The following is a 24481-nucleotide window of genomic DNA, read 5'->3' as shown; positions in this document are numbered from 1 at the left end:
ATCTGAGGATCGCGGTTTGAAGCCAGCCCAGACAGAAAAGTCCCCATGAGACTCTTATCTCCAATGAACCACTGAAAAAAGCCGGAAGTAGCACTATGGCTCAAAGTGGTAGAGCCTTGAGCATAAGAGCTCAGGGATAGCACTTAGGCCCTGAGTTCAAGCCCCATAACCAATTAAAAAAAATAGTACTCAAATCTTGAGGATTCATCAGGACACTGAGTTTATTAGGCAAACAGGCCAAAATACTGCTCACAGATTCAAAGCCTCCTCTAGGCAAGATCATGAAGCAAGCTCCCTCTTGAAAAGGAAGGGATAGTTCTGAGCAAAAGGAAGAATCATCTTCCTTCTTACTTCCCCAGGAACATTCTAGAGAAGAGGTAGCCAGGATGGGCAGTGAGGAGCTAGACCCTCTGGTAGGTTGGTAGTGCCCAGCAGAGCAGGCACCAAGATCCTTGGCTTTTCTAGTCCTACAAGGATGAACGCTGTGCACTTGGAGGTGTGCGAAGAAAGGCTTTTTCAGAGAGTGATGGGTCCCCCATCAGGCTGGCCCCCGGGGGCACCCCGCCTCGGGGTCGCAGTGCCCGCCTCCCTCTGCACCCAAGCGCAGCCGTGGCTCTTCCTTCTCATACCAGCGTGCCTCGCTGAACTCTGGGAAGAAGGCTGCGATCTCTCTGCTGGCCGAAGCCTCAGAGTCTGTAAGAGGAGGTAAGGCAGACAACGAGATTGGGAGGCTGGGGTAGGAAGATCCTACCTTTGGGGTGAGCCCGGAATATGGCTAGAGGCCGTCTCAAATAAATAGATACACAGGTACATTAAAAAAAAAAGGCTGGGCGCTGGTGGTTCACACTTGTCATCTCTAGCTACTCGGGAGGCTGAGATCTGAGGATGGGTGTTCGAAGCCAGCCTAGGCAGGGAAGGTTGTGAGACTCTCATCTCCAATGAACCATCAGAAAACGGGAAATGGAGCTGTGGCTCAAAGTAGTAGAGCTCTCCCTTCAGTAAAAAGAACTGAGGGACAACGCACAGGCCCTGAGTTCAAGCCCCACAACTGAAAACAACAACAACAATAATAATAAATGTGGTTTTCCAGATTGTATCATAATCAGATTTGGAAACCTGAGCCTCACTGGGTATAGTAGCTCAAGGCTATAATCCCAGCTATTCAGGAGGTAGAGATTAGTGACTCTGAGGACAAAAAAAGTTGAGATAGCACCTCAGCAAAAAAAGTGGGAGTCATGGTTCATAGCTGTAATCCCAGCTATGTAGGGAGGTGTAGGTAGAAAGATCAAGATCTGAGGTTGGTCTTGGGTGGCATAGTATAAAACTTATCTGAAAAAATAACCTAAAGGAAAAAGTCCTAGGAATGTGGTTCAAGAAAGTGCTTAGCATCAATGTGGTGTCAAAAGTGGAAAATTTGGGCTGGGGATATGGCCTAGTGGCAAGAGTGCTTGCCTTGTATACATGAGGCCCTGGGTTCAATTCCCCAGCACCACATATACAGAAAACGGCCAGAAGTGGCGCTGTGGCTCAAGTGGCAGAGTGCTAGCCTTGAGCAAAAGGAAGCCAGGGACAGTGCTCAGGCCCTGAGTCCAAGGCCCAGGACTGGCCAAAAAAAAAAAAAAAAAAAAAAAAGTGGAAAATTCTACCCTGACTCAATGTGATAGGTCACAGTCAAATGTTAAGCACACTAAAAAATATTGTATAAAAATGATTACGTGGGCTGGGGATATAGCCTAGTGGCAAGAGTGCCTGCCTCGGTATACCCGAGGCCCTAGGTTCGATTCCCCAGCACCACATATACAGAAAACGGCCAGAAGCGGCGCTGTGGCTCAAGTGGCAGAGTGCTAGCCTTGAGCGGGAAGAAGCCAGGGACAGTGCTTAGGCCCTGAGTCCAAGGCCCAGGACTGGCCAAAAAAAAAAAATGATTACGTATAGGAGGCATACAAAAACATAAATAAATTTCATATTCGACACTTGGGTTACATCCTCAATATATCTCCTTAGAGATAATCAAATATCTTAAAATCTCCAAAAATCTGGAACACCTCTGTTTCTAATATTTCAGATAAAAGGTACTCACTCAGTCTGTAAGGAACGTCAGGGTGTAGTGTGGAATTCCTTTAAGAGGGGAGGGCAAACTTCTGTTGTAAGAGGCCCAAAATAAACATTTCAGGCTCCAGGGGCACAGCAGAGGGCTGGGAAGGTGGCTTAGCATGCATGAAGTCCTGGGTTTGATTCCTCAGCACCACATATACAGAAAAAGCCGGAAGTGGCGCTGTGGCTCAAGTGGTATAGTGCTAGCCCTGAGCAAAAAGAAGCTCAGGGACAGCGCCCAGGCCTTGAGTTAAAAAAAAAAAAAAAAAAAAAAAAGGAAGAAAGAAAAGTACAAGCAGAAGAGCCAGAATGCCTCATGCCTATAATCCTAGCTACTCAGGAGGCTGAGATCTGAAGACTGAACCAGTGGCAATGTGGCTCAAGTGATAGAGCTCTCACCTTGAGTGCAAAGAGGCTCAGGCCCTGAGTTCAAGCCCCACAACTGACCAAAAAAAAAAAAGAAAAAAGAAAAGTGCAAGCAGACAAAAAGGAGGAAGGGAAGGGAAGGGAAAGAAAAAGAAGAAAGGAAAGATACAGGAAGGAGAAAGGAAAGGAAGAGAAAGGGACCCTATAGGCCCTAATCAATTGAGGTGGCCAAGAAGTAGTATTAGCATACATAGGGAGAAAGCTGATTGGCTGGCTCCAGCTGTCAATCTCACCATAGGGCCCACCCATCCACCTTAAGGTATTCATCCTTTTCTGTGGTTGTGGACAACCTGAGCTAGACTCACCTGAGCCGTGGGTGGTGTTGCGGGTGTCCGTGAGGCCAAAACTCCCACGGATAGAATCCGGGGCTATATGGTGTGCTCGAAACACACGGGTGGGTCCCATCAGAGTTCTCCAGAGCTGGATGGCATCTTTGTGGGCGAGGATGTAGGCTCGGATTGGCCCACTAGGAATAAAACCACACGTGAGGAATGTGCCACCCTGAGCTGTGAGCACTGGACATCTAGGAGAGATTTGTTTATTGTTTTCTTTCCGGCTGACACCAAAAGTGATGGATGGGAGTGGTAGACCTCTAGCCCTAAGCAAAAGCAGCTCAGGGACAGCACCCAGGCCCTGAGTTCAAGCCCCAGGACCAGCAAACACACACACCAATTCAAAAGCCTGTGCAGTAGCTCATTCCTGTAATCCTAGCTACTCAGGAGGCTGAGATCTGAAGATCAGGGGTTTGAAACCAGCCTGGGACAGAACTGAGACCCAGAGATTCAAGCTCCAAGACTGGCAACAGACTAAAAAATAAAGTAAAATGAATGAATGAATAATTCAGTGTATGGAACCAAGGTGATCCTCCATTTAGCAATGGATAAAGATGCTGGGACCAAAATGACAAAGTACCTTGCCATGAACTCTACCAGCCGCTGATAGAAAAACCGCCCTGCAAAGAGAGAAAATATTGATCAAGACACTGCTGTCTGGGAGAAAACTTTTTATACTTCTATCTCTTTAATCTCTAAAATATCTCCTTACCTATCCTTCTCTCTAAAAAGTATAAATAGTGCTATAGAGGAAAACGAAACAAAACAAGGACTTCCGAGCCTCACATTTCTCAGTCTGAATCCAGTCTCTATCACTTACAATCTGTGTAGTTTGGGATAAATCCTAAACTTCCTAATTCTGTTTCTAAACCTGTGTACTGAAGATAGAACAATACCTACTTTTATTTTTAGGGTTTGGGGGAGAATTTTCAGTATTTTCCCCCCTGCAAATTTTATTGGAAGAATTAAATGGAATAATGAGCATGAAAACAATGTCTGATAGCATAAACAGCCATTAAATTTTTTTTTTTTTTTTCCAGTCCTGGGGCTTGGACTCAGGGCCTGAGCACTGTCCCTGGCTTCTTTTTGCTCAAGGCTAGCACTCTGCCACTTGAGCCACAGCGCCACTTCTGGCCATTTTCTGTATATGTGGTGCTGGGGAATCGAACCCAGGGCCTCATGTATATGAGGCAGGCACTCTTGCCACTAGGCCATATCCCCAGCCCCCAGCCATTAAATATTAATTATTGATATTATCATCAGGACCAAAAAGTTTGTGATTGGTATCAGTGGCTTACTCCTGTAATCCTAGTCACTCAGGAGGCTGAGATCTGAGGCTCTTGGTTCAAAGCCAGCCCAGGCAGAAAAGTCCATGAGACTCTTATTTCCAATGAACCACCAGAAAACTAGAAATGGCATTGTGGCTCAAAGTGGTAGGTAGAAAGCCTTGACTTTGAACCTCAATCCTCAGATTTTAGCCTCCTGAGTATCTAGAATTACAGGCATGAGCCACTGGTGCCAGGTGGATAATATTCTCTTAAGAGCCCTTTCGGATTATGAAGCTTTCTGTTTAGAGGACCATCAGTCTTACCTTCATGCTCTTGGTAAAATCTCTGGCAATCTTCCTTTTTCCATAGTAGTTCTTTCATTCGGACAATAAGAAACTTGTTGCTCAGGATCTGCTCATGAACAGCCTAAATACAATCCAAAGATAAAATCCAATTAGGATGAAGCTGAGGAAACAGTGGCTCACGCCTGTCATCACTATCAGACGGCTGAGATCTGAGCATTACAGTTCAAAGCCAGCCGGGGCAGAAACGTCCATGAGACTCTTATCTCCAATGAATCACCAGAAAACCAGAAGTGGAGTTGTGGTTCAAGTGGTAAGGCACTAGCCTTGAGCAAAGAAGCTCAGGGACAGCGCCCACACCCTGAGTTCAAGTCCCACTACCACCACCACCAACAACAACAAAAATCTTATCAATCAGGATTAAAAACAACAACAAAACACCTGTGCTCATACAAAGACACAATGAGGTCCCTCTTGCCTCTTCCTCTTTTTTGGGGGGGAAGGGGCAGGCTGTGTGTGTGTGTGTGTCAGGACTGGGGCTTGAACTCAGGGCCTGGGTGCTGTCCCTGAGCTTCTTTGCTCAAGGCTAGTGCTTTACCACTTGAACCACAGCTTCACTTCTGGTTCTCTGGTGGTTCATTGGGAGATAAGAGTCTCCTGGACTTTCCTGCCTTTGAACCCTGATCCTCAGATCTCAGCCTCCTGTGTAGCTAGGAATATAAGCAAGACCAACATACCTGGCCTATTTTTTTTATTGTATTGTGTCTATGTTCCTACTTTATTTCCATATCATCCAGTCCCAAGCTGTATCCTGAGTGGTCTTATAGTACTTGAAACTTACTACAGTAGAGGTTTGGGACTCAAATTCTTACCTCCAGAATCAGGGGGTGAGCGACAGCATCAGGCTTGATCAAGGCTAGGGTGAGCTGGAGAGCCCCGGGGCTTCGCAAGATGGAGCTCATGTCACTTCCTGTCATCAGAGAGCTGCCTGAGGCTGCCAGTGATGGACTCCCCTCTCCCCCCTCAGGAGACCCATGAGACTCCCCAAGCCAGGCAGCCCCCCTCCTGACACTCTGAAAGCACCTGCGAGTTACATTTCAAGGTAATATGCATTACTTATTTACTTGAGTATTAGTGCGCAGGGGCGTGTGCACACCGATACTGGGGTTTGGACTCAAGGCCTGGGCACTAATCCCTTCCCATTTTCCCTCAAGCATGACATTCCTACCGCTTTTCTTTCTTGTAGGTACATCTTCCAGCTACCTCCTGCTCAGAAAGATAATTTCTCAGCTGGGCTCCAGTGGTCCACACCTGTCACCCTAGCTATTCAGGAGACTGAGATCACGGTTCAAAGCCAGCCCAGGCAGGAAAGTCCATGGGACTCTAATCTCCAAGAACCACCAGAAATCCGAAAGTGGCTCAAAGTGCTAGCATGCTAGCCTTGAGCAAGAAGAGTTTAGGGATTAGGGACAGTGCCCAGGCCCGGAGTTCAAATCCCACCATCCACAAAAATAATAATTTCCCAGAGCTTCCTTCTACCTATAGTTCCTCTAAGAGACTTGAAATCAAAGACCAGCTTCATGAAAGCTGAGATCGTTTTCTCTCATTATATGCTTGGTGCCACAGGTAGCAAGTCCAGCCCACAGCTGGCTGTCATTAGTATTTGCTGATTGAAATTGTTCTAGGGCTAGGAGTGTAGCCTAGTGGAAGAGTGCTTTGCCTAGCATGCATGAAGCCCTGGGTTCGATTCCTCAGCACCACATATAATAGAAAAAGCCAGAAGTGGTGCTGTGGCTCAAGTGGTGCAGTGCTAGCCTGGAGCAAAAAGAAGCCAGGGACAGCGCTCAGGCCCTGAGTTCAAGCCCCAGGACTGGCAAAAAATAAAAATAAAAAATTGTTCTACCTCTAGGGCTGCCAGTTAAGGAGCCAGTAACCTAGAGACTGGGCCCAGATCCTTTTGCAGTGTCAGGTGAGTTACCTGGGTTCTTCATGTATAACACAATGTCAAGTTGAGAAATTTGGCTCAGGTTATATGCTCAAGTTAGCCCATCAGTAAATTATACTCTGTGTATGTGTGTGTGTAAATGGAGATAAAGAGGCCTTCGGACCTTGTTGCCCAGGCTGGCTTCGAACCGCGATCCTCAGCGTCACTGGGATGACAGCTGTGAGCCCACGGGGCCTGGCAAAATGATGACAAGTTTTATTAGTTGTCTGGGCATTTCCTCACCCCTGACTCTATTTTCCCCTAGTGGGGGACCCTCAACTCCACCTCCGCCCCACCCGCGCCTCTAGGCCCCCAGGAGCGCCATCCCCGGGCCCCACACCACGGCTAGGCGGGTTCACCTGGTTCTTCCCCCACGGGCGGCGCCAGGCCATCAGGCACTGCGCTAGGTAGCCTTGTGAGGTCCTTCCGGTCCTTCAGGCGTTCATCCGGGCAGCCCAAGTCTCCGAGCAATAGGTAGAAGGGGGGGTAATCCTTGCGCGGTTGCTTAGCAGCGGCAGAAGACCCGCCCACCAAACCGGAAGTCGGAAGTGGTAGTGGGGAAGCGGAGCGCCAGACCGGAAGTCGAGGGAGACGACCTCAAGGGATCCTGAGGAGGTGTGTCCGTTGGGTTTTTGAGTGGATTACTCGGAAGCCCCTACTTTTTCAATCGTATTTTATTTTTAATTTTTTAATCACATATCTTCTCCAGTGATACATTTTATATTTTATTTAATATTGTGTTTGCTCCCTATGTGGTGTCAGTGGCTTTTGGAAGAGACAAAATTGTGTGTGTGTGGTCCTGGGGCTTGAACTCAGGGCCTGGGCGCTGTCCCTGAGCTCTTTGCTCAAGGCTAGCTCTCTGCCACTTGAGCCACAGCACCACTTCTGTCCTTTTCTGTATATGTGGTGCTGGGGAATCGAACCCAGGGCTTCAGGTTATACAAGGCACGCACTAGGCCACTAGGCCACATTCCCAGCCCCCACTTCTGGCTTTCTATATATGTGGTGCTGAGGAATTAAACCCAGGACTTCATGTATGGGAGGCAAGTACTCTACCACTAGGCCATATTCCCAGCCCTCTAATATGCTTTTTATTTATTTATTTATTTATTTTTTATTTTTCTAATATGCTTTTTAAAAAGATTAACAAGGGGACCCTTTGCCAGCCAGGTTTTCTACTAAGAATCATTTTATTGAAAAAGCATATTAATGAATCTGATCATAAGTATTGGTTTCCTCCAGTGTGAGAATTCTCTTCAAAAGAGGATATTCTTGAAGAGTTAACCATTGTTCTTCATTTGGCCATCTGAAGACTCAGTAGTAAGTTGAGTTTCTCTGCAAGAGAAATAACTGTTTAGAGAAATTGGATTTGGCTGGGAATTTGGCTCAGTGGTAGAGTGCTTGCCTAGCATGCATGAAGCCCTGTGTTCGATTCCTTAGTACCACATACACAGAAAAGGCCAGAGGTGGTGCTGTGGCTCAAGTGGTAGAGTGCTAACTAGCCTTGAGCAAAAAAGCTCAGGGACAGTGCCCAGGCCCTGAGAGTTCAAGCCCCAGGACTTGCAGAGAGACAGAGAGAGAGAGAGAGATCGATTGATCACATTTGCTGAAATGAAAAGCTACCACATTGGTAAACTTCACCCATAGGCTAGCAAGAGGAATTGTAAACAACTATTTTCTGTGATAAGGCAGATTAGAGAGACATTCTAATGTCATTGGAGAGATGAAAAAAAAAAGTTGAGTGTGCAGGAAAGCAAGAGTCCAGCACTGATGAATCACACCTGTAATCCTAGCTCTTCAGGAGGCTGAGATGTGGGGATTGAAATTTGAAGCCAGCTAGGCCAGGAAAGTCTGTGAGACTTTTATTTCCAATTAACTACCAAAGAGCTGGAAGTAGAGCTGTGGCTCAAGTGGTAGCATGCCAGCCTTGGACCACAAAACTAAAAACATGTGAGAGAGACCAGGAGGTACCGAGTTTAAATCCCAGTAACCAACACAAAAAAATAAAATAGAAAACATACCACAGAGGAAGAAATGTGACAAATGCTATCTATATCTATATGACAGATATGAAACTTTTACTACATTACTGTCTTTTATGTATATTGAAAAATAATTTTTCCCCAGTCCTCGGGCTTGAACTCAGGGCCCAGCACTGTCCCTGAGTCTCTTTTTGTTCAAGGCTAGTATTCTACCACTTGAGCCACAGCACCACCTCTGGCTTTTTCTGTATATGTGGTACTGAGGAGTCGAACCCAGGGATTCATGCATGCTAGGCAAGCACTCTACCACTAAGCCATATTCCCTGCCCTGTTGAAGTTTTTATTTATTTATTTATTTATTTATTTATTTATTTATTTATTTTGGCCAGTCCTGGGCTTGGACTCAGGGCCTGAGCACTGTCCCTGGCTTCTTCTTGCTCAAGGCTAACACTCTGCCACTTGAGCCACAGCGCCACTTCTGGCCGTTTTCTATATATGTGGTGGTAGGGAATCGAACCCAGGGCTTCAGCTATACGAGGCAAGCACTCTTGCCACTAGGCCATATTCCCAGCCCCTGTTGAAGTTTTTTTATACCACAATATTACACGTCCTTGATAATAATGATGTGGATTTGTTGGTGGTGGTGTTGGTTTGTTCGTTTGTGCCACTCTTGGCTTGGGCTGTCCCAGAGCTTTTGTTGCTCAAGGCTATCCATCTACCACTTTAGCCACAGCACCACTTCCAGTTTTTATTGGTTCATTAGTGATAAGAGTCTCACAGGGACTTTCCTGCTCAGGCTGGCTTTGAACAGTGATCCTCAGATCTCAGGCTCTTGAGAAGCTAGAATGACAGGTGTGAGCCACCAGCCCCTAGCCAGTTTTAAAATATATCTGGTTTACTAATAAAAGAAAAATAAAAGTAATTTTACTTACACATGATCCATCATGTATCTTAGTGATGTTAAATCCTTCATATCTGAAAGAAATTGTATTTTTATTTATTTATTTTTTTCCAGTCCTGGGCCTTGGACTCAGGGCCTGAACACTGTCCCTGGCTTCTTCTTGCTCAAGGCTAGCACTCTGCCACTTGAGCCACAGCACCACTTCTGGCTGTTTTCTGTATACGTGGTGCTGGGGAATCGAACCTAGGACTTCATGTATGGGAGGCAAGCTCTCTTGCCACTAGGCCATATCCCCAGCCCCCAAGAAATTGTATTTTTGAGAGGATTATTTTTGGTCTCTTGGTATGCATTAAAGAAGTATGACAGAATTTTATTTGTAAGCTTTAGCTGACTTTGAGGAAGAAACCTGATAAATCATTAGCTGTGAATTCATTAACTGGGAGATTTTATTTTTTTGTCGGTTGTGGGGCTTGAACTCAGGGCCTGGGGACTGTCCCTGAGCCTCTATGTGCTCAAAGCTAGCACTTTACCACTTGAACCATAGCACCACTGCTGGCTTTTTTTCTGTGTATGTGGTACTGAGGAATGGAACCCAGGGCTTCATGCATACTAGGCAAGCACTCTACCACTAAGCCACATTCCCAGCCCCTGTGAGACTTTTATCATCAAACACACACACACACACACACACACACACACACACACACCAAATCTTGAAGTGAAGCTTTGGCTCAGGTGGTAGAGCACTAGCCTTGAGCACAAAAGCTCAGGGACTGTCCAGACCCAGAGTTCAAGCCCCAATACTGATACCAAAAACTAAATTGATTTTTTTAAAAATGGAGGAGCCAACAGTGATAACTTAAGAGATTGGTGCTGAGATCTAATAGATGATGTAGGAAGGGAGCTAAGGAAATTACTTTTATTTTTTGTGTTGGTTCTAGGGCTTGAACTCAGGACCTGAGCACTGTCCCTGAGCTTTTTTTTTTCTCAAGGTTAGTGCTCTACCACTTGGGCCACAGCACCACTTGTGGCTTTTTTATTTATCTATTTTTGTGTTTTGTTTTTTTTTGCCAGTCCTGGGCCTTGAACTCAGGGCCTGAGCACTGTCCCTGGCTTCCTTTTTTGCTCAAGGCTAGCACTCTGCCACTTGAGCCACAACACCACTTCTGGCCGTTTTCTATATATGTGGTGCTGAGGAATCGAACCTAGGGTTTCATGTATATGAGGCAAGCACTCTTGCCACTAGGCCATAGTCCCAGCCCACTTGTGGCTTTTTTGGTGGCTAACTGGAGATAGAGTCTCATGGTCTCCTCTCTGGCTTAACTTCCAGTCATGATCCTTAGATCTCAGCCTCCTGAGTTGCTAGGATGACAGGCGTGAGCCACCAGAGGCCTATCTAGGAAGACATTCTTTTTTATTTAGCATTGGTCACACTTAGCCTCTTGGCTTGGTAGAGGGGAGAAAAGGAATCAGGACTTACAGAATTTTGGAGCAGATATGGCATTCGCCACTGTAGGTAACATGGTCACTGCCACATATAGGTTCACTTGGCTTAAAGTAGGGGAGAATCCAGCACTTATATATGTTTTTGGAGCACTGGGCCTGAAGAAGAGATATACAACATGGCTTCAGTAGCCTTCCTTTAGTTCCTTTGGTCGTTAGCACTGGTAGAAGCAGCAGGGGATGGAATAAAGGCCCCCAGACTGAGAATTCAGAGTCTGAAATTTCTTCTGAATCTCACCTGGTGATCAACCATGTGTGATGTCATAGGTCACATGGCTCTATGATGGCAGCAGGTTCAAGCTTCACACAGCAGGGTTAGAATACACTACGGGTGGGCTGGGTTGGTAGCCTAGTGGTACAGCGCTTGCCTGGCATGCACAAAGCCCTGGGTTCGATTCCTCAGTACCACATCAACAGCAAAAGCCTGAAGTGGCACTGTGGCTCAAGTAGTAGAGTGCTAGCCTTGAGCAAAAGAGGCTCAGGGACAGTGCTCAGGCCCTGAGTTCAAGCCCCAGGGCTGGGGGGAAAATATATACATATGAAGAGGGCCTCTACTGCAGCATGAGACCTACCTGAATTTGAATCATGACTTCTTTATTTATTCCTTTTATTTTATTTTTGTCCATCATGGGGCTTGATCTCAAGGCCTGGGCACTGTCCCTGAGCCTCTTTTGCTCAAGGCTACCATTCTACCACTTGAGCCACCATGCTACTTCTGGACTTTTTTTTTTTTTGCCAGTCTTGGACCTTGAACTCAGTGCCTGAGCACTGTCCCTGGCTTCTTTTTGCTCAAGGCTAGCACTCTGCCACTTGAGCCACAGTGCCACTTCTGGCCATTTTCTATATATGTGGTGCTGGGGAATCGAACCCAGGGCTCCATGTATACGAGCCAAGCTCTCTTGCCACTAGGCCCTATCCCCAGCCCCCTACTTCTGGATTTTTGGTGGTTAACATTGGAGATAGGAACTGGTTGGGCTGCCTTTGAACCATGATCCTCAGATCTCAGCCTCCTGAGTAGCTGGGATGATAGACGTGAGCCACTGGTATGGAGCCTGCGCTGTTTTCTGTTGATGTTTTGTTTTAATAAAAGTGGTATTCTACCTATTGAACCATAGCTCTATTTGGCTTTTTGCTAATTAATGGGAAGTAAGCATATCACTGATTTTTTTTTCCAGTCCTGGGTTTTGTACTCAGGGCCTGGGTGCTGTCCCTGAGCTGCTTTTGCTCAAGACTAGCACTCTGCCACTTGAGCCACAGCACCACTCCTGCTTTTTTATGTATGTGGTGCTGAGGAATCGAACCCAGGGCTTCATGCATGCTAGGCGAGCCTCATTCCCAGCCCTCACTGATTTTTTCTCTTGCCTGGGCTGGCTTTCAGCCATGATCCTCACATCTCAGTCTCCTAAATAGCTAGGATGACAGGCATGAGCTTCTGGTACCCAGCTTGGTAACTCATTTTGTAGAGTTGTTCTTCTCATAAAAGTACTCTCTTCTCTACCCTTTCCCACCTCCCATAAGAAAGATGGTGGCTGGTCGGGAAAATTGCTTGGCCCTTATATTCTTGTTCCTAAGAATTAAGGAAGGAGAGCTCACCTTTGTCTCTTCGAAGTCTTCTCCTTTGTGGGCCAAAGGAAGAGGAAAGTCTAGAAGACAAAAAGGCAGAGAAGAACCTCTGCTCTGTCTTTTGCCCTCTGGGAAGGAGGTAACACCAGGAACATTGTGGCTCTGTCAGGAAAATCAAAGGAGGCTGGGACTCCCTTGGTGACAAGGTGGCCCCTCAAAAGAGCCAAGCATCCCAACACTTCTGTCTCTTCCTAGTGAAGAAGAGATCTGGGTAAATGACAGCTTCAGTTTTTTGTAGTAGGTTGTGAGGCTTGAACTCAGGGCCTGGGCGCTGTCCCTGAGCTCTTCAGCTCAAGGCTAGCACTCTACCACTTGAGCCACAGGGCCACTTCCAGTTTTGTACTGGTGCTTCATTGCAGGGGGGCTGGTTTTGAACCGTGATCCTCAGCTCTCACTACTCTCCTGAGTCCCTGGGGCGACATGCAATGGACTCTTTTCTTTCTTCTGGGTTGTAGTTTCCTTAGAAACCGAAGTGATGAAGAGATACACACAACCGTAGGGCACTTCACCTGATTGCCAACCACGCCACCTTGTGATGTGAAAACCTACTGCAGAAAATACAAAGAGCAAAGACTTGGAACTTACCGATTGCAAAAGCAGTCCACACAGAGAAGGTTAGGACCATGATCATCTTCATGGCGCCGATGAGCTGTGGAAATAGGCGACTTCTGATGGTAATAACACCAAGGGAAGAGGTAAGTAAACCCTAGCTATGCCAGCTTTGCTGGTTTAAGAGTCCTCCCTCCGTCCCCTTTGACCAGTTCTGGGGCTTGAACTCAGGGCCTGGACACTGTCCCCGAGCTTCTTTTGCTTAAGTCTCATATGCTACCATTTGAGCCACAGCACCACTTCTGGCTTTTTCTGTGTATGTAGTACTATTCCGGATGCTGAGATCTGAGGGTCAAGGTTCAAAGCCAGCCCAAGCAAGACAATTTTTTTGAGACTCTTTTCTCCAGTTATCATACACACACACACACACACACACACACAAGCTGGAAGTGGGGCTGTGGCTCAAGTGGTAGAGTGTTAACCTTGAGCAAAAGAAGATCAGGGACAGCATTCAGACCCTAAGTTCAAAACCTAGGAATAACGTGCACACGCACACACACACGTTTCTATTTACCACTGAGGTGAAAGGAAATCACGAGGACTCTGGCTGACGCATATAAGTCAACAGATGGTATAATGAGAAGGGACAATGCAAGAGATATCTGCTATCACATTCCTTGCACGGTCTAAATTTGTTACCTTGGTAACCAATCATATTCACTAATGTAGTAACCAATCAAAATACTGAAATGAAAACCAGACACAATTTACCAACGTGAAATGCCTGACCGATCTCCCAGACACAACTGAAATTTTACTTTCAAACTTCTCTCCATTCTCCACATTTTCCAACATACACGATAAATCTAGATCATTTCTACTCAAGCTCTTTTCTAAGTGAAAGCACCTTATAAATAATACAACCTTTTTTTTTCATTCCTATGCAAAAGCTTGCATGTTAATAAGTTCACCTTACCTGCTTTAACTTCTTGTCGTTTCTCTGAGAAACTGGCTGGACAGGAAAATTTTTATTGGCAATTTGAAAAGGAAAAAAATAACCAGCCAGGCTAAAGGTATTTATCTCCTTGGCCTTGTAGTTCCTGGAAGGGAAACCAAGTAAACTTTATTTTATTTATTTATTTATTTTTTGCCAGTCCTGGGCCTTGGACTCAGGGCCTGAGCACTGTCCCTGGCTTCTTTTTGCTCAAGGCTAGCACTCTGCCACTTGAGCCACAGTGCCACTTCCGGTTTTCTGATGGTTCATGGGGGATAAGAGTCTCACTGACTTCCCTGTCCACACTGGCTGTGAACCTCCATCCTCAGATCTCAGCTTCCAGAGGAGCTGGGATGATTGACATGAGCCACCAGTGCTAGGGTAAGAGCTTCCTTTTTAATATTTATTTATTTATTTATTTATTTATTTATTTATTTATTTATTTATTTATTGCCAAGGCCTTAGCACTGTCCTTGGCTTCTTTTTGCTCAAGGCTAGCACTCTGTCACGTGAGCCACAGTGCCACTTCCGGCCTTTTCTATACATATGTGGTGCTGGGGAATCAAACCGAGGTCTTCATGTATATGAGGCAAGCACTCTTGCCACTAGGCCACATTCCCAGACCCCCAAGTAAACTTTAAAGCTAGGAAATGTAGCCAGGTGCTAATAGTTCATACCTGTAATTCTCAGGAGGCTGAGATCTGAGGATCTCAGTTCAAAGCCAGCCCGGGCAGAAAAGTCCATGAGACTCTTATCTCCAATGAATCACCAGAAAACCAGAAGTGGCGCTGGGGCTCAAAGTGGTAGAGTGCTATAGTGCCTTGAGCAAAAGAGCTAAGAGACAGTGTCTAGGCCCTGAGTTCAAGCCCCATGATTGACAAAAAAAAAAAAAAAGGGGGTGTGTGTGTGAATATAAATATAGCTCAAACCTATTTCACCCAACTCTCAATTCCATACTAAACTCTGAGTTGATCTCAATTTCCTGATAGTGAAATGGCATATTTATAATCATTGTGGAATCTATTTGTTCTTACCAAACCCACACCTATTACTGTATTTGTTTATTTTTTGTTTTTTATTTATGTTTGTTCTTGAGCTCAAGGCTTTTTCTTTTCTTTTCCCACTTTTTTCCCCCCAGGCCTGCCTGGCCACAGTGCCACTTCTGGCATTTACTGTTTATGTAGTGCTGAGGAATTGCACCCAGGGCTTCATGCATGCTAGGCAAGCGCTCTACCACTAAGCCACCTTCCCAGTCCATGTTTTTCCATTCTTTTTTTTTTTTTTTTTTTTGGCCAGTCCTAGTCTGTGAACTCAGGGCCTGAGCCAGGCTGTCCCTGGCTTCTTTTTGCTCAAGGCTAGCACTCTGCCACTTGAGCCACAGCGCCACTTCTGGTCATTTTCTGTATATGTGGTGCTGAGGAATTGAACCCAGGGCCTCATGTATACGAGGCAAGCACTCTTGCCACTAGGCCATATCCCCAGCCCCTGTTTTTCCATTCTTGCTTAGCTTTTTCTACTCCAGGCTGGTTCTCTACCATTTGAGCCACAGCTCCACTTCTGGCTTTTTTTTTTTTTTTTTTGTCTGGGTCCTGTATCTTGAACTCATGGCCTGGGCGCTGTCCATGAGCCTCTTTGTGTTCAAGGCTAGTGCTCTATTACTTGAGCCACAGAGCCACTTCCAGCTTTTTCTGAGTGGTTCATTGGAGATAAGAGTCTCACTGACTTTCCTGCCCAGGCTGGCTGCAAACCATGATCCTCAGATCTCAGCCTCCTGACTAAGCTAGGATTATGTATGAGCCTGGCTTGGTAGCATGTCTTTTCTAACATTTCCTCGTACCTGAAATATATACATACTCACCTAAATTCTGCTATTGGGATCGTGGCTCAAGGATGACAGCCTTTGTGTGTAGAAAGGAGCCCCTAACTGCTACATTTTAACCTGGGTGAGGCTGACCTCTCATCTCCTTGCTGAACTGTGATCATCAGCTCATCTGTAGCAGTAATGACAAAGGGACATCATTACTACTTTTCTAGAAAGTTCTAATGCAGGTCTTGATTATTATAAACAATGATGAGTGGCTTATGAAAATGCCCCAAGGGATGGTCAACAGGAACTAGAAGAGAAATTGTGCAGCCATTACCAATGATAGGAAACAGATTCCTTCAGACACGGTCCATGCATGTAGAAAATCGAATTCCACATTCCAGAGAGAATTTTGGTTCCAGGGAAGAATCTGTTTCTTGATTGTATAATTTCATATTCTTCCTCCCAAATCTTAAGACGCTCAGACCTTTATAGTTATGTAAACAGTGAAACCATGGCAACAAAATCAATGTGTGGCTGGGCTCTGGTGGCTCACGCCTGTCATCCTAGCTACTCAGGAGGCTGAGATCTGAGGATCACAGTTCGAATCCAGCCTGGGCAGAAATTCTGTGAGACTCTTATCTGCAATTAACTATCAGAAAGCCAGAAATGGTGCTGTGACTCAACGTGGTAGAGCACTAGCCTTCAGTACAAAAGCTCAGGTACAACAGCCCGGGCTCTGAGTTCAAGTCCCAGGACCCGCACAAAAACAATATGTAATGGAGCTGTCAAAGATATAGACAAGGACTAAAAACCATCTTTTTCTCCAAATAATGCCATTTTAAGAAAGAGGAAATGTTGATAATGTCCAAAAGGGTTGGCAAGAAAACTGATGATCTAACTACATAGAAATAGCTTCTGAATAAAGCAGGAAGAAGAGTTTGGGAGAAGTCAATGGCTATGGAGCAGGCTTAGTGTTCTGGTTTTTGTTATTTGATGATTTGTTTTGTTTTTGCAATACTGCAGATTGGAGCTAGGGCCTCATGCATGCTAAGCAAGTGCTTTTTTGTTGTTGTTGTTGGTTGGCCATGGAGTTTGAACTCTGGGCCTGGGCACTGTCCCTGAGCTCTGCAGCTCAAGGCTAGAGCTCTACCACTTTGAGCCATAGTGTCACTTCCAGTTTTCTGGTGGCTCATTGGAGATGAGTCTCACAGACTTTCCTGCCCAAGCTGGCTTCAAACTGTGATCCTCAGATCTCAGCCTCCTGAGTAAGTTAGGATGACAGGTGTAAGCCACTGGGGATCTGACCTCCTCAGTCCTTTTTGTTTCTTTGTGTTTTGTTTGTTTGTTGTTTTTTTTGGCAGTCCTGGAGCTTGAACTCAGGGCCTCATGTTCTCTCTTTGGCATTCTACCACACCCCCTTGTTCCTTTTATTTTTATTTTTTTAGGATAGGGTCTCACTAACTGTGTCCCAGCTGGCTTTGAACTCATGATTCTTCTGCCTCTCCACCTCCCAAGTAGCTGGCATTACAGGCATGCTCCACTGAGCCCAACTGGGCCTGTGGTATTGGAAGAAGTGTAGGAAATGGGGAGGCAAACAGTAAACACCTTAGAACTCTTATTAAATATTTTAGGTGCGAAAAGAGGGCAGGACTAGAATGTTTATATTCACCCCCGAGAACGTCCTACCTCTTAGTCATGACGTTATCCAGCTAGCATGTTCTTCATCAGTATAGTAGAATGGCAAAGCGATTAAGATTCCTTCAGTGTATATTGTGACATAGAACAGAAAAGCTGACATAGCTAGTAGAGTGTGTGGGGGGGGCAGTGAGGGTGTGATGGCTTTGTGTTTGTTTATGTGTGTGTGCCCTGGTCCTGAGCTTGAACTCAGGGCTTAGGTACTGCCCCCTTCCCGCTATTTTTTTTTTCACTTAGGCTGGTGCTCGACCACTTGAGTCATACCTCTACTTCTGGCTTTTTTCTGGTTCATGGGAGATAGTTGTGTCACAGATGGATCTGCCTGGGTTAACTCAAATGACAACAATGTCCTTATACTATTTGAAAAAAAATACACAGTACATCTTTGCTATCTGTGAATATCTGGTTCTATGCAAACTACCATGGAGAAAAACAGTGAATTCGGGCTGGGGATATGGCCTAGTGGCAAGAGTGCTTGCCTCGTATACATGAAGCCCTGGGTTCAATTCCTCAGCACCACATATATAGAAAACGGCCAGAAGTGGTGCTGTGGCTCAAGTGGCAGAGTGCTAACCTTGAGCAAAAAGAAGCCAGGGACAGTGCTCAGGCCCTGAGTCCAAGCCCCAGGACTGGCCAAAAACAAACAAACAAACAAACAGTGAATTCTCAGGATACAGAGTTCCTTTCTGTACTGCAGGCGTTCAAGTCATCTGATCCTCTCACACCCTCATGCACCTAAGATGAGGTTAAGCCTCAGCACTGACACACACACACACACACACACACACACACACACACACACACACAATGTATTGGAAAAAAAGAGGGGAAAAATGTATTGGCCAGGCACCATTGGCTCACACCTATAATCCTAGCTACTCAGGAAGCTGAGATCTGAGGATTGCAGTTTGAAGCCAGCCCAGGTAGAAAAGTCCCCGTGAGACTCCAATCTCCACCACTCAAAAAACTAGAAGTGGCGCTGCGGCTCAAGTGGCCGAGTGCTAGCCTTGAGCACAAAGAGGCTCAGGGACAGTGCTCAGGCCCTGAGTTCAAGGCCCATGACTGACAAAAAAAAAAAAGCATTGTGCTTATCAACTGATTTGTTCAATCGAATCCCCTTTGCACAACTACGTCAAATTAAAAAAAGAATCTGAAGATCATATTCAAAGCCAACCCAGGCTAGGGGGAAAGTTTCATGAGGTTCTTGTCTCCAATAAACTACCAAAAAGCTGGAATTGGAGCTGTGGCTCAAGTAGTAGAGCACTAGCCTTGAGCAAAAGCAGCTCACAGACAGAGCCCAGGCCCTGAGTTCAAGCCTCACAACTGAAACACACACACACACACACACACACACACACACACACACACACACACACAGGGAGAGACAAGAGAAAGAGCTTACACATTTTCTAAAGTCAATGGCTCTGCAATAATCAAATAAATAGGAAAGGAGAATAATTGTCCCTTAGTTTTGGACAGGATGGATGGAGCCATGTTTTTCATCTATTTGTCCTTACCTTGAGTAGCAGCTCCTGTGCGCGGCCATGTTGTTAGTCACCGTGACATTGAGAGAGGCCTTCCTGGTGAAGCTCAGCTTAGGACGTATTAACCCATCTCAGCATCTTTCAGATTATAATTAAATCTCATGTACCAGAAACCAGCCTGGAGTATGTGAATTGAGAAGCGAACCAGACAGATTCCTCTCATTAAAGCAATTATATTTCCACAGAAGGAAACAAGACAATACACAGAGGAAAGAAATGTACCGAATCGTAATTCCGTTCCGAGTCTAATGACAGGTGCTATTAAGGGTAATGAGGCCAAATGAAGTAGGATAAAGGGCTGGACAGGAAGGCGACTATGATTTTATTCATAACCATGGCAAATGCTGGTTGAAATGACATAGAGGAAGCAATGATACACTGCAGGGCTACAGATGTAGGAAGTTAGTGTCACTGGCAAAGAGAAATCGAGAAAAACCTCAAGATTGACATTGATCTACTTATTTATTCATGTTTTTGGGTGCCAGCCCTAGAGCTTGAACCTCAGGGCCTACATACTGTCCCTAAGCCTTTTTATGCTTAAAGCTAGCATTCTTCCATACACCTCTACTTCCAGCTTTTTGGGGTGCTAAATTGGAGGTAAGAGTCTTACTTACAGGCTGGGAATATGGCCTAGTGGCAAGAGCTCGCCTCGTATACATAAAGCCCTGCCTTTGATTCCCCAGCACCACATATATAGTAAACGGCCAGAAGTGGTGCTGTGGCTCACGTGGCAGAGTGCTAGCCTTGAGCAAAAAGAAGCCAGGGACAGTGCTCAGGCCCTGAGTTCAAGGCCCAAGACTGGCGGGAAAAAAACAAGAAAAAGAGTCTTACTTCTCTGCCTAGACTCACTTCAAACCATGGTCCTCAGGTTTCAGCCTCCTGAGTAGCTAGGATTACTGGCGTGAGGCACTGATGCCAGGCTTGAGCTGCCTTTTTAACATGAAACTATAGAGGTTAGACAGTCAGCAGGCGTTATGGCTCATACTTGTAATCCTAGGGCCTCGGAAGGCAGAGATCTGAGAATCACAGTTCAAGGCCAGCCCCAGCAAGAAAGTTCAGGAGCCTCTTAGTTTGAATGAACATTCAAAAAATTAGAAGTGGAGCTGTGATTCAAGTGGCAGGGTGCCAGCCTTGAGCATAAAAAAACTCAGAAACAGCACCCAGGCCTTGAGTTCAAGCCCCAGTCACAGCACAACAACAACAATAAAAAAGAAAACCATTGTACAAAAGTAGTGCTAGGGCTCGTATACATGAGGCCCTGGGTTCGATTCCCCAGTACCACATATACAGAAAATGGCCAGAAGTGGCGCTGTGGCTCAAGTGGCAGAGTGCTAGCCTTGAGCAAAAAGAAGCCAGGGACAGTGCTCAGGCCCTGAGTCCAAGGCCCAGGACTGGCCAAAAAAAAAAAAGTAGTGCTAAACACACACACACACACACACACACACACACACACACACACACACACAGAGAGAAACCCAACAAAGAATGTTAAGAAGCTGGGCTTGGTAGCTCACGTCTGTAATCCTAACTACCCAGGAAGCTGAGAACTGACTGACTATCTCTCTTTGAAGTCAGCCCTGGTGGGAAATTGGAGAAGACTCCACAATTAACCAGCAAAAAATAAAAATTTTTAAAAAAATGCTGAACTGGAGATGTGGTTCAAAAGCGAGGGAATGCCTTCAGCTGTGTAGATCTGGTCCCAGGCCCAAGTGGAAGTCCTGCTGGAGATCTGACCACTCGCAACTTATCTCAATCAGACTCAGGTTGGGCTGGGACTGGAACTCTCTTCAGGTGCTTGAGAGCTTTAGCCAAAGCCTTTAAATGCAGAACAGATGTAAGACAAGAGTCTGGCAGCGAAAGGAGCTGGGATACTTGCCTGAGGCCGTGTTATCTGAACTCTTCTCTACTTTATTTATTTTTGGCCAGTCCTGGGCCTTGGACTCAGGGCCTGAGCACTGTCCCTGGCTTCCTTTTTGCTCAAGGCTAGCACTCTGCCACTTGTGGCCGTTTTCTGTATATGTGGTGCTGGGGAATTGAACCCAGGGCCTCATGTATATGAGGCAGGCACTCTTGCCACTAGGCCATATCCCCAGCCCCTCTTCTCCACTTTAGATGCTGTTGTTCCTGCTATTCTTGCTGTCCAGGGCAGCGTTATCTGGGCCAGCCCAGCACAGGACAGCAGCAGCATGCTGGCCATCATGTTGGATTTGGGGTGCAGGATGAAAGTGTGGAATTTTCGAGACCCTGATACTCTGGTGCTATGGCTGCTTTTCTCACAAAAGATGGCCATTTCCTGAGGGTAAGTGAGCCCCCCCCCCCTCCATTGACCACCCTCTATGTCTCCCAGACAACATGGCTGCCTTGAAGGTATCACCTGCTCCAAGTGAGGATGTGTGAAGTTTTCCCCTCCAAAACTAGGGATTCCTCCACTTAGGGGTTTTAGGCCCCAGTCTTGGACTCCTATGGCATAATAAGAATTTCCAGACTGGAAATTCATGCCTGTCATCCTAGCTACTCAGGAGGCTGAGATCTGAGAATCATTGTTCAAAGCCCACCTGGGCAGGAAAGTCCGTGAGACTCTTATCTCCAATAAATGAATTTAAAAAAAGCTGGGAAGTGGCGCTGTGGCTCAAGTGGTAGAGCACTAGCCTTGAGCAAAAGAAGCTCAGGGACAGCATCTAGGCCTTGAGACCATCTAAAACTGGCACAAAATTTTTTTTTAAAAATCAAGAAAAACAAGAAGAAATAATCACCTGATAACATTTAGTTATCAGGGATGGGGATATGGCCTAGTGGTAGAATGCTTGCCTTGTATACATGAAGCCTTGGGTTCGATTCCCCAGCACCACATATACAGAAAACGGCCAGAAGGGGCGCTGTGGCTCAAGTGGTAGAGTGCTAGCCTTGAGCAAAAAGAAGCCAGGGACAGTGCTCAGGCCCTGAGTCCAAGCCCCAGGACTGGCAAAAAACAAACCATTTAGTTATCACTCTTGGTAACTTTATCCCTTCAGCTCAGGCCCTTGGACCATCCACAGAAAGGATGCATTCTGCTACCTTTTTATTTTTGCTGGTCCTGGGGCTTGAACTCTGGGCCCGGGCGCTGTCCCTGAGCTCTTTTGCGCAAGGATAGTGCTCTGCTACCTTGAGCCAGAGCCCCACTTCTACTTTTCTGGTGGTTTATTGGAAATGAGTCTTACAGACTTTCTTGTCCACGCTGGCTTTGAACTGTGATCCTCGGAGCACAGCCTCCTGAGTAGTTAGGATGACAGGCATGAGCCACTGGCTCCTGGTCTGAGCTCTCTCTGTTCTTGCCCCTCCTAGCCTAGAATTGGTGCTAGCATTACTTTGCCATCTTTTGCTGAATTTCAGTCACATCTTTTCAGATATAGGCTATCAGCTTCCTGCCACAAACCGGCAAGTTATAACGTTCCCTTCATTAATCAGGGCATGGTGGCCCACACCTATAATCTCAGCTTCTCAGGAGACTAATGTGCTTGAGGTTAGCCAGGAAAAACTAGACCTCGTCTCAAATACAAAAAAAAAAAAGTGCGCAGCCTAAGTGGTAGAGAGCGCATCTAGCAAACTCCAAGCCTTGAGTTCGATTCCTCAGGACTGCTAGTTGCCTCATTAATTCCTATAGGGCAGGGAAAAATGCACTGAGGTGCCTTTAGCATCCATTTTCACACAGCTCCTGGCTTCCAGGTGATTAAAAACTGAGAGCCGCAAATCTCTGAGCCAACTTTGCTCTTCCCTTTGCCCTTCCTTTCATTCAATCCCTTGGCACCCTACAGTAATTTTGTGTTTGATGCTTGTTTTTCTGTTACATTGTTTCAACTCTTGCCTTAGATGTAGCTTCATGTAAAACCACCATTCACAGAACTGGAACGATCAGTTTCACAATACCGCCAGAAGGTGGCGGTAGATCACCACACCCCCAACTCACCTGAGGTTGAATCCATTGTTCCAGGTTTTTGTTTTGTTTTTGCCAGTCCTGGGGCTTGAACTCAGGACCCGGGTGCTGTCCCCAAGCTCCTTTTGCTCAAGGCTAGCACTCTACCACTTGAGCCACAGCGCCACTTCTGTATTTTTCTGTGATTAACTAAGAGTCTCAGACTGTCCTGCCCAGGCTGGCTTTGAACCATGGTCCTCAGATCTCAGCTTTGAGTAGATTAGAGCACCTGGCTTCTATATCACCTTTATAATATTGATAACAAATTTATCAATAAGGCACAAATGGCTCATGCCAGTCATCCTAGCTACTCAGGAGGCTGAGATCTGAGGATCATGGTTTGATCATGGTTCATTTCAGGATCTGATCTCCAACTAACCAGCTGGGGAGGCGGCGAAGCTGCGGCTCACATGATAAGAGTGCCAGCCTTGGGGCTGGGGATATAGCCTAGTGGCAAGAGTGCCTGCCTCGGATACACGAGGCCCTAGGTTCGATTCCCCAGCACCACATATACAGAAAACAGCCAGAAGCGGCGCTGTGGCTCAAGTGGCAGAGGAGCCTTGAGCGGGAAGAAGCCAGGGACAGTGCTCAGGCCCTGAGTCCAAGGCCCACGACTGGCCAAAAAAAAAAAAAAAAGAGTGCCAGCCTTGATGGAAAAAAGCCAGGCAAAGGGTTTGAGCCTTAAGTTCAAGTCCCAGTATGGGCAGAAAAAATAAATAAAATTCCTTTCTAATCGTGTGACAATATCCTTGTTTTCAATCTCTGGCAGACTTACAGTTGGATAAACCATGGTCCTTAATTAGAACAGAGCCCTGAATCATCATGGCAGCGCATCTGTGTTTTCGGGCTGTGTTTGTTCTCTAATGTGTTCTACAGGAGCCTGGGAGGTGAGGCACAAATAGCAATCACGATTGGTCCCCAGCAGGGCAGCCTAGGTGGCAAAGTCCAGCTCAGAATACCTGTTGGCACCGTCTAGTAGGATCCAGGGGCCTTCACCCCACCCCAATCTTCTCAGTACTTTCCAAGAGGACCCCAACATTCATCCACACAAACCAGAATAGCAATGTTTCTTTCAAAAAAAAAAAGTGCCAGGTGTAGTTGGCTTATTAACCTAGCTACTCAGGAGGCTGAGATCTGAGGATGGTAATTCAAGGCCAGCCGGGGCAGGAAAGTCTGTGAAATTCTTATCTCCAATGAACCACCAGAAAACCAAAGTAGAGCACTCGCCTTGAGTGAGAAGTTCAGAGACAGTGCCCAGCCCCTGAGTTCAAGCCCCAGTACTGACTGACACAAAAGAATTACATTTTTTAAAAAAATGTAGGGCTGGAAATAGGTCTAGTGGTAGAGTGCTCGCCTTGTATACATGAAGCCCTGGGTTTGATTCCTCAGCACCACATATACAGAAAAAGCCGGAAGTGGCGCTGTAGCTCAAGTGGCAGAGCGCTAGCCTTGAGCAAAAAGAAGCTCAGGGACAGTGCTCAGGGCCTGAGTTCAAGCCCCAGGACTGGCAAAAAAACAAAAGGTAAAT

At 46.1% G+C, this 24481-nt stretch overlaps 2 protein-coding genes across 7 annotated transcripts; both read right to left on the bottom strand.

Moving 5' to 3' along the window:
• Positions 1 to 203: 203 nt before the first annotated feature.
• On the bottom strand, positions 204 to 6861 carry Nme6 (NME/NM23 nucleoside diphosphate kinase 6). 5 transcript variants are annotated; one of them, XM_048334545.1, is made up of 6 exons: positions 6766 to 6850; positions 5295 to 5410; positions 4444 to 4546; positions 3433 to 3472; positions 2826 to 2986; positions 204 to 693 (listed from the first exon to the last, which is right to left on the bottom strand). In XM_048334545.1, the coding sequence occupies exons 2-6, from the start codon at positions 5397 to 5399 to the stop codon at positions 539 to 541; spliced, it is 564 nt and encodes a 187-aa protein (XP_048190502.1). In that variant the 5' UTR covers positions 5400 to 5410; positions 6766 to 6850; the 3' UTR covers positions 204 to 538. The 5 variants fall into 5 exon arrangements, with proteins under 5 accessions (XP_048190502.1, XP_048190506.1, XP_048190504.1 ...); XM_048334549.1 differs by having other exon boundaries at positions 5295 to 5392; positions 6766 to 6849; XM_048334547.1 differs by lacking the exon at positions 6766 to 6850 and adding an exon at positions 6747 to 6762 and having other exon boundaries at positions 5295 to 5392.
• Positions 6862 to 7566: 705 nt separating this feature from the next.
• On the bottom strand, positions 7567 to 13914 carry Spink8 (serine peptidase inhibitor Kazal type 8 (putative)). 2 transcript variants are annotated; one of them, XM_048334551.1, is made up of 6 exons: positions 13527 to 13914; positions 13001 to 13064; positions 12386 to 12435; positions 10770 to 10891; positions 9321 to 9363; positions 7567 to 7741 (listed from the first exon to the last, which is right to left on the bottom strand). In XM_048334551.1, the coding sequence occupies exons 2-6, from the start codon at positions 13050 to 13052 to the stop codon at positions 7721 to 7723; spliced, it is 288 nt and encodes a 95-aa protein (XP_048190508.1). In that variant the 5' UTR covers positions 13053 to 13064; positions 13527 to 13914; the 3' UTR covers positions 7567 to 7720. The 2 variants fall into 2 exon arrangements, with proteins under 2 accessions (XP_048190508.1, XP_048190507.1); XM_048334550.1 differs by having other exon boundaries at positions 13539 to 13912.
• Between the last annotated feature and the right edge of the window lie 10567 nt (positions 13915 to 24481).

This window comes from Perognathus longimembris, chromosome 26 (assembly GCF_023159225.1).
Source record: "Perognathus longimembris pacificus isolate PPM17 chromosome 26, ASM2315922v1, whole genome shotgun sequence".
NCBI lineage: Eukaryota > Metazoa > Chordata > Mammalia > Rodentia > Heteromyidae > Perognathus > Perognathus longimembris.
This window is presented reverse-complemented; position numbering and strand designations above follow the sequence as displayed.

Coding starts and splice junctions, on each gene's coding strand:
- Spink8 (XM_048334551.1), bottom strand. CDS start 13,052: ATGAAGATGATCATGGTCCTAACCTTCTCTGTGTGGACTGCTTTTGCA. Junction 9,364..10,769: donor CATATCTGCTCCAAAATTCT/GTAAGTCCTGAT, acceptor AATTTCTTTCAG/ATATGAAGGATTTAACATCA. Junction 7,742..9,320: donor AGATACATGATGGATCATGT/GTAAGTAAAATT, acceptor TTTCTCTTGCAG/AGAAACTCAACTTACTACTG.
- Nme6 (XM_048334545.1), bottom strand. CDS start 5,399: ATGACAGGAAGTGACATGAGCTCCATCTTGCGAAGCCCCGGGGCTCTC. Junction 4,547..5,294: donor CTCACCCCCTGATTCTGGAG/GTAAGAATTTGA, acceptor GATTGTATTTAG/GCTGTTCATGAGCAGATCCT. Junction 694..2,825: donor CAACACCACCCACGGCTCAG/GTGAGTCTAGCT, acceptor CTCCTCTTACAG/ACTCTGAGGCTTCGGCCAGC.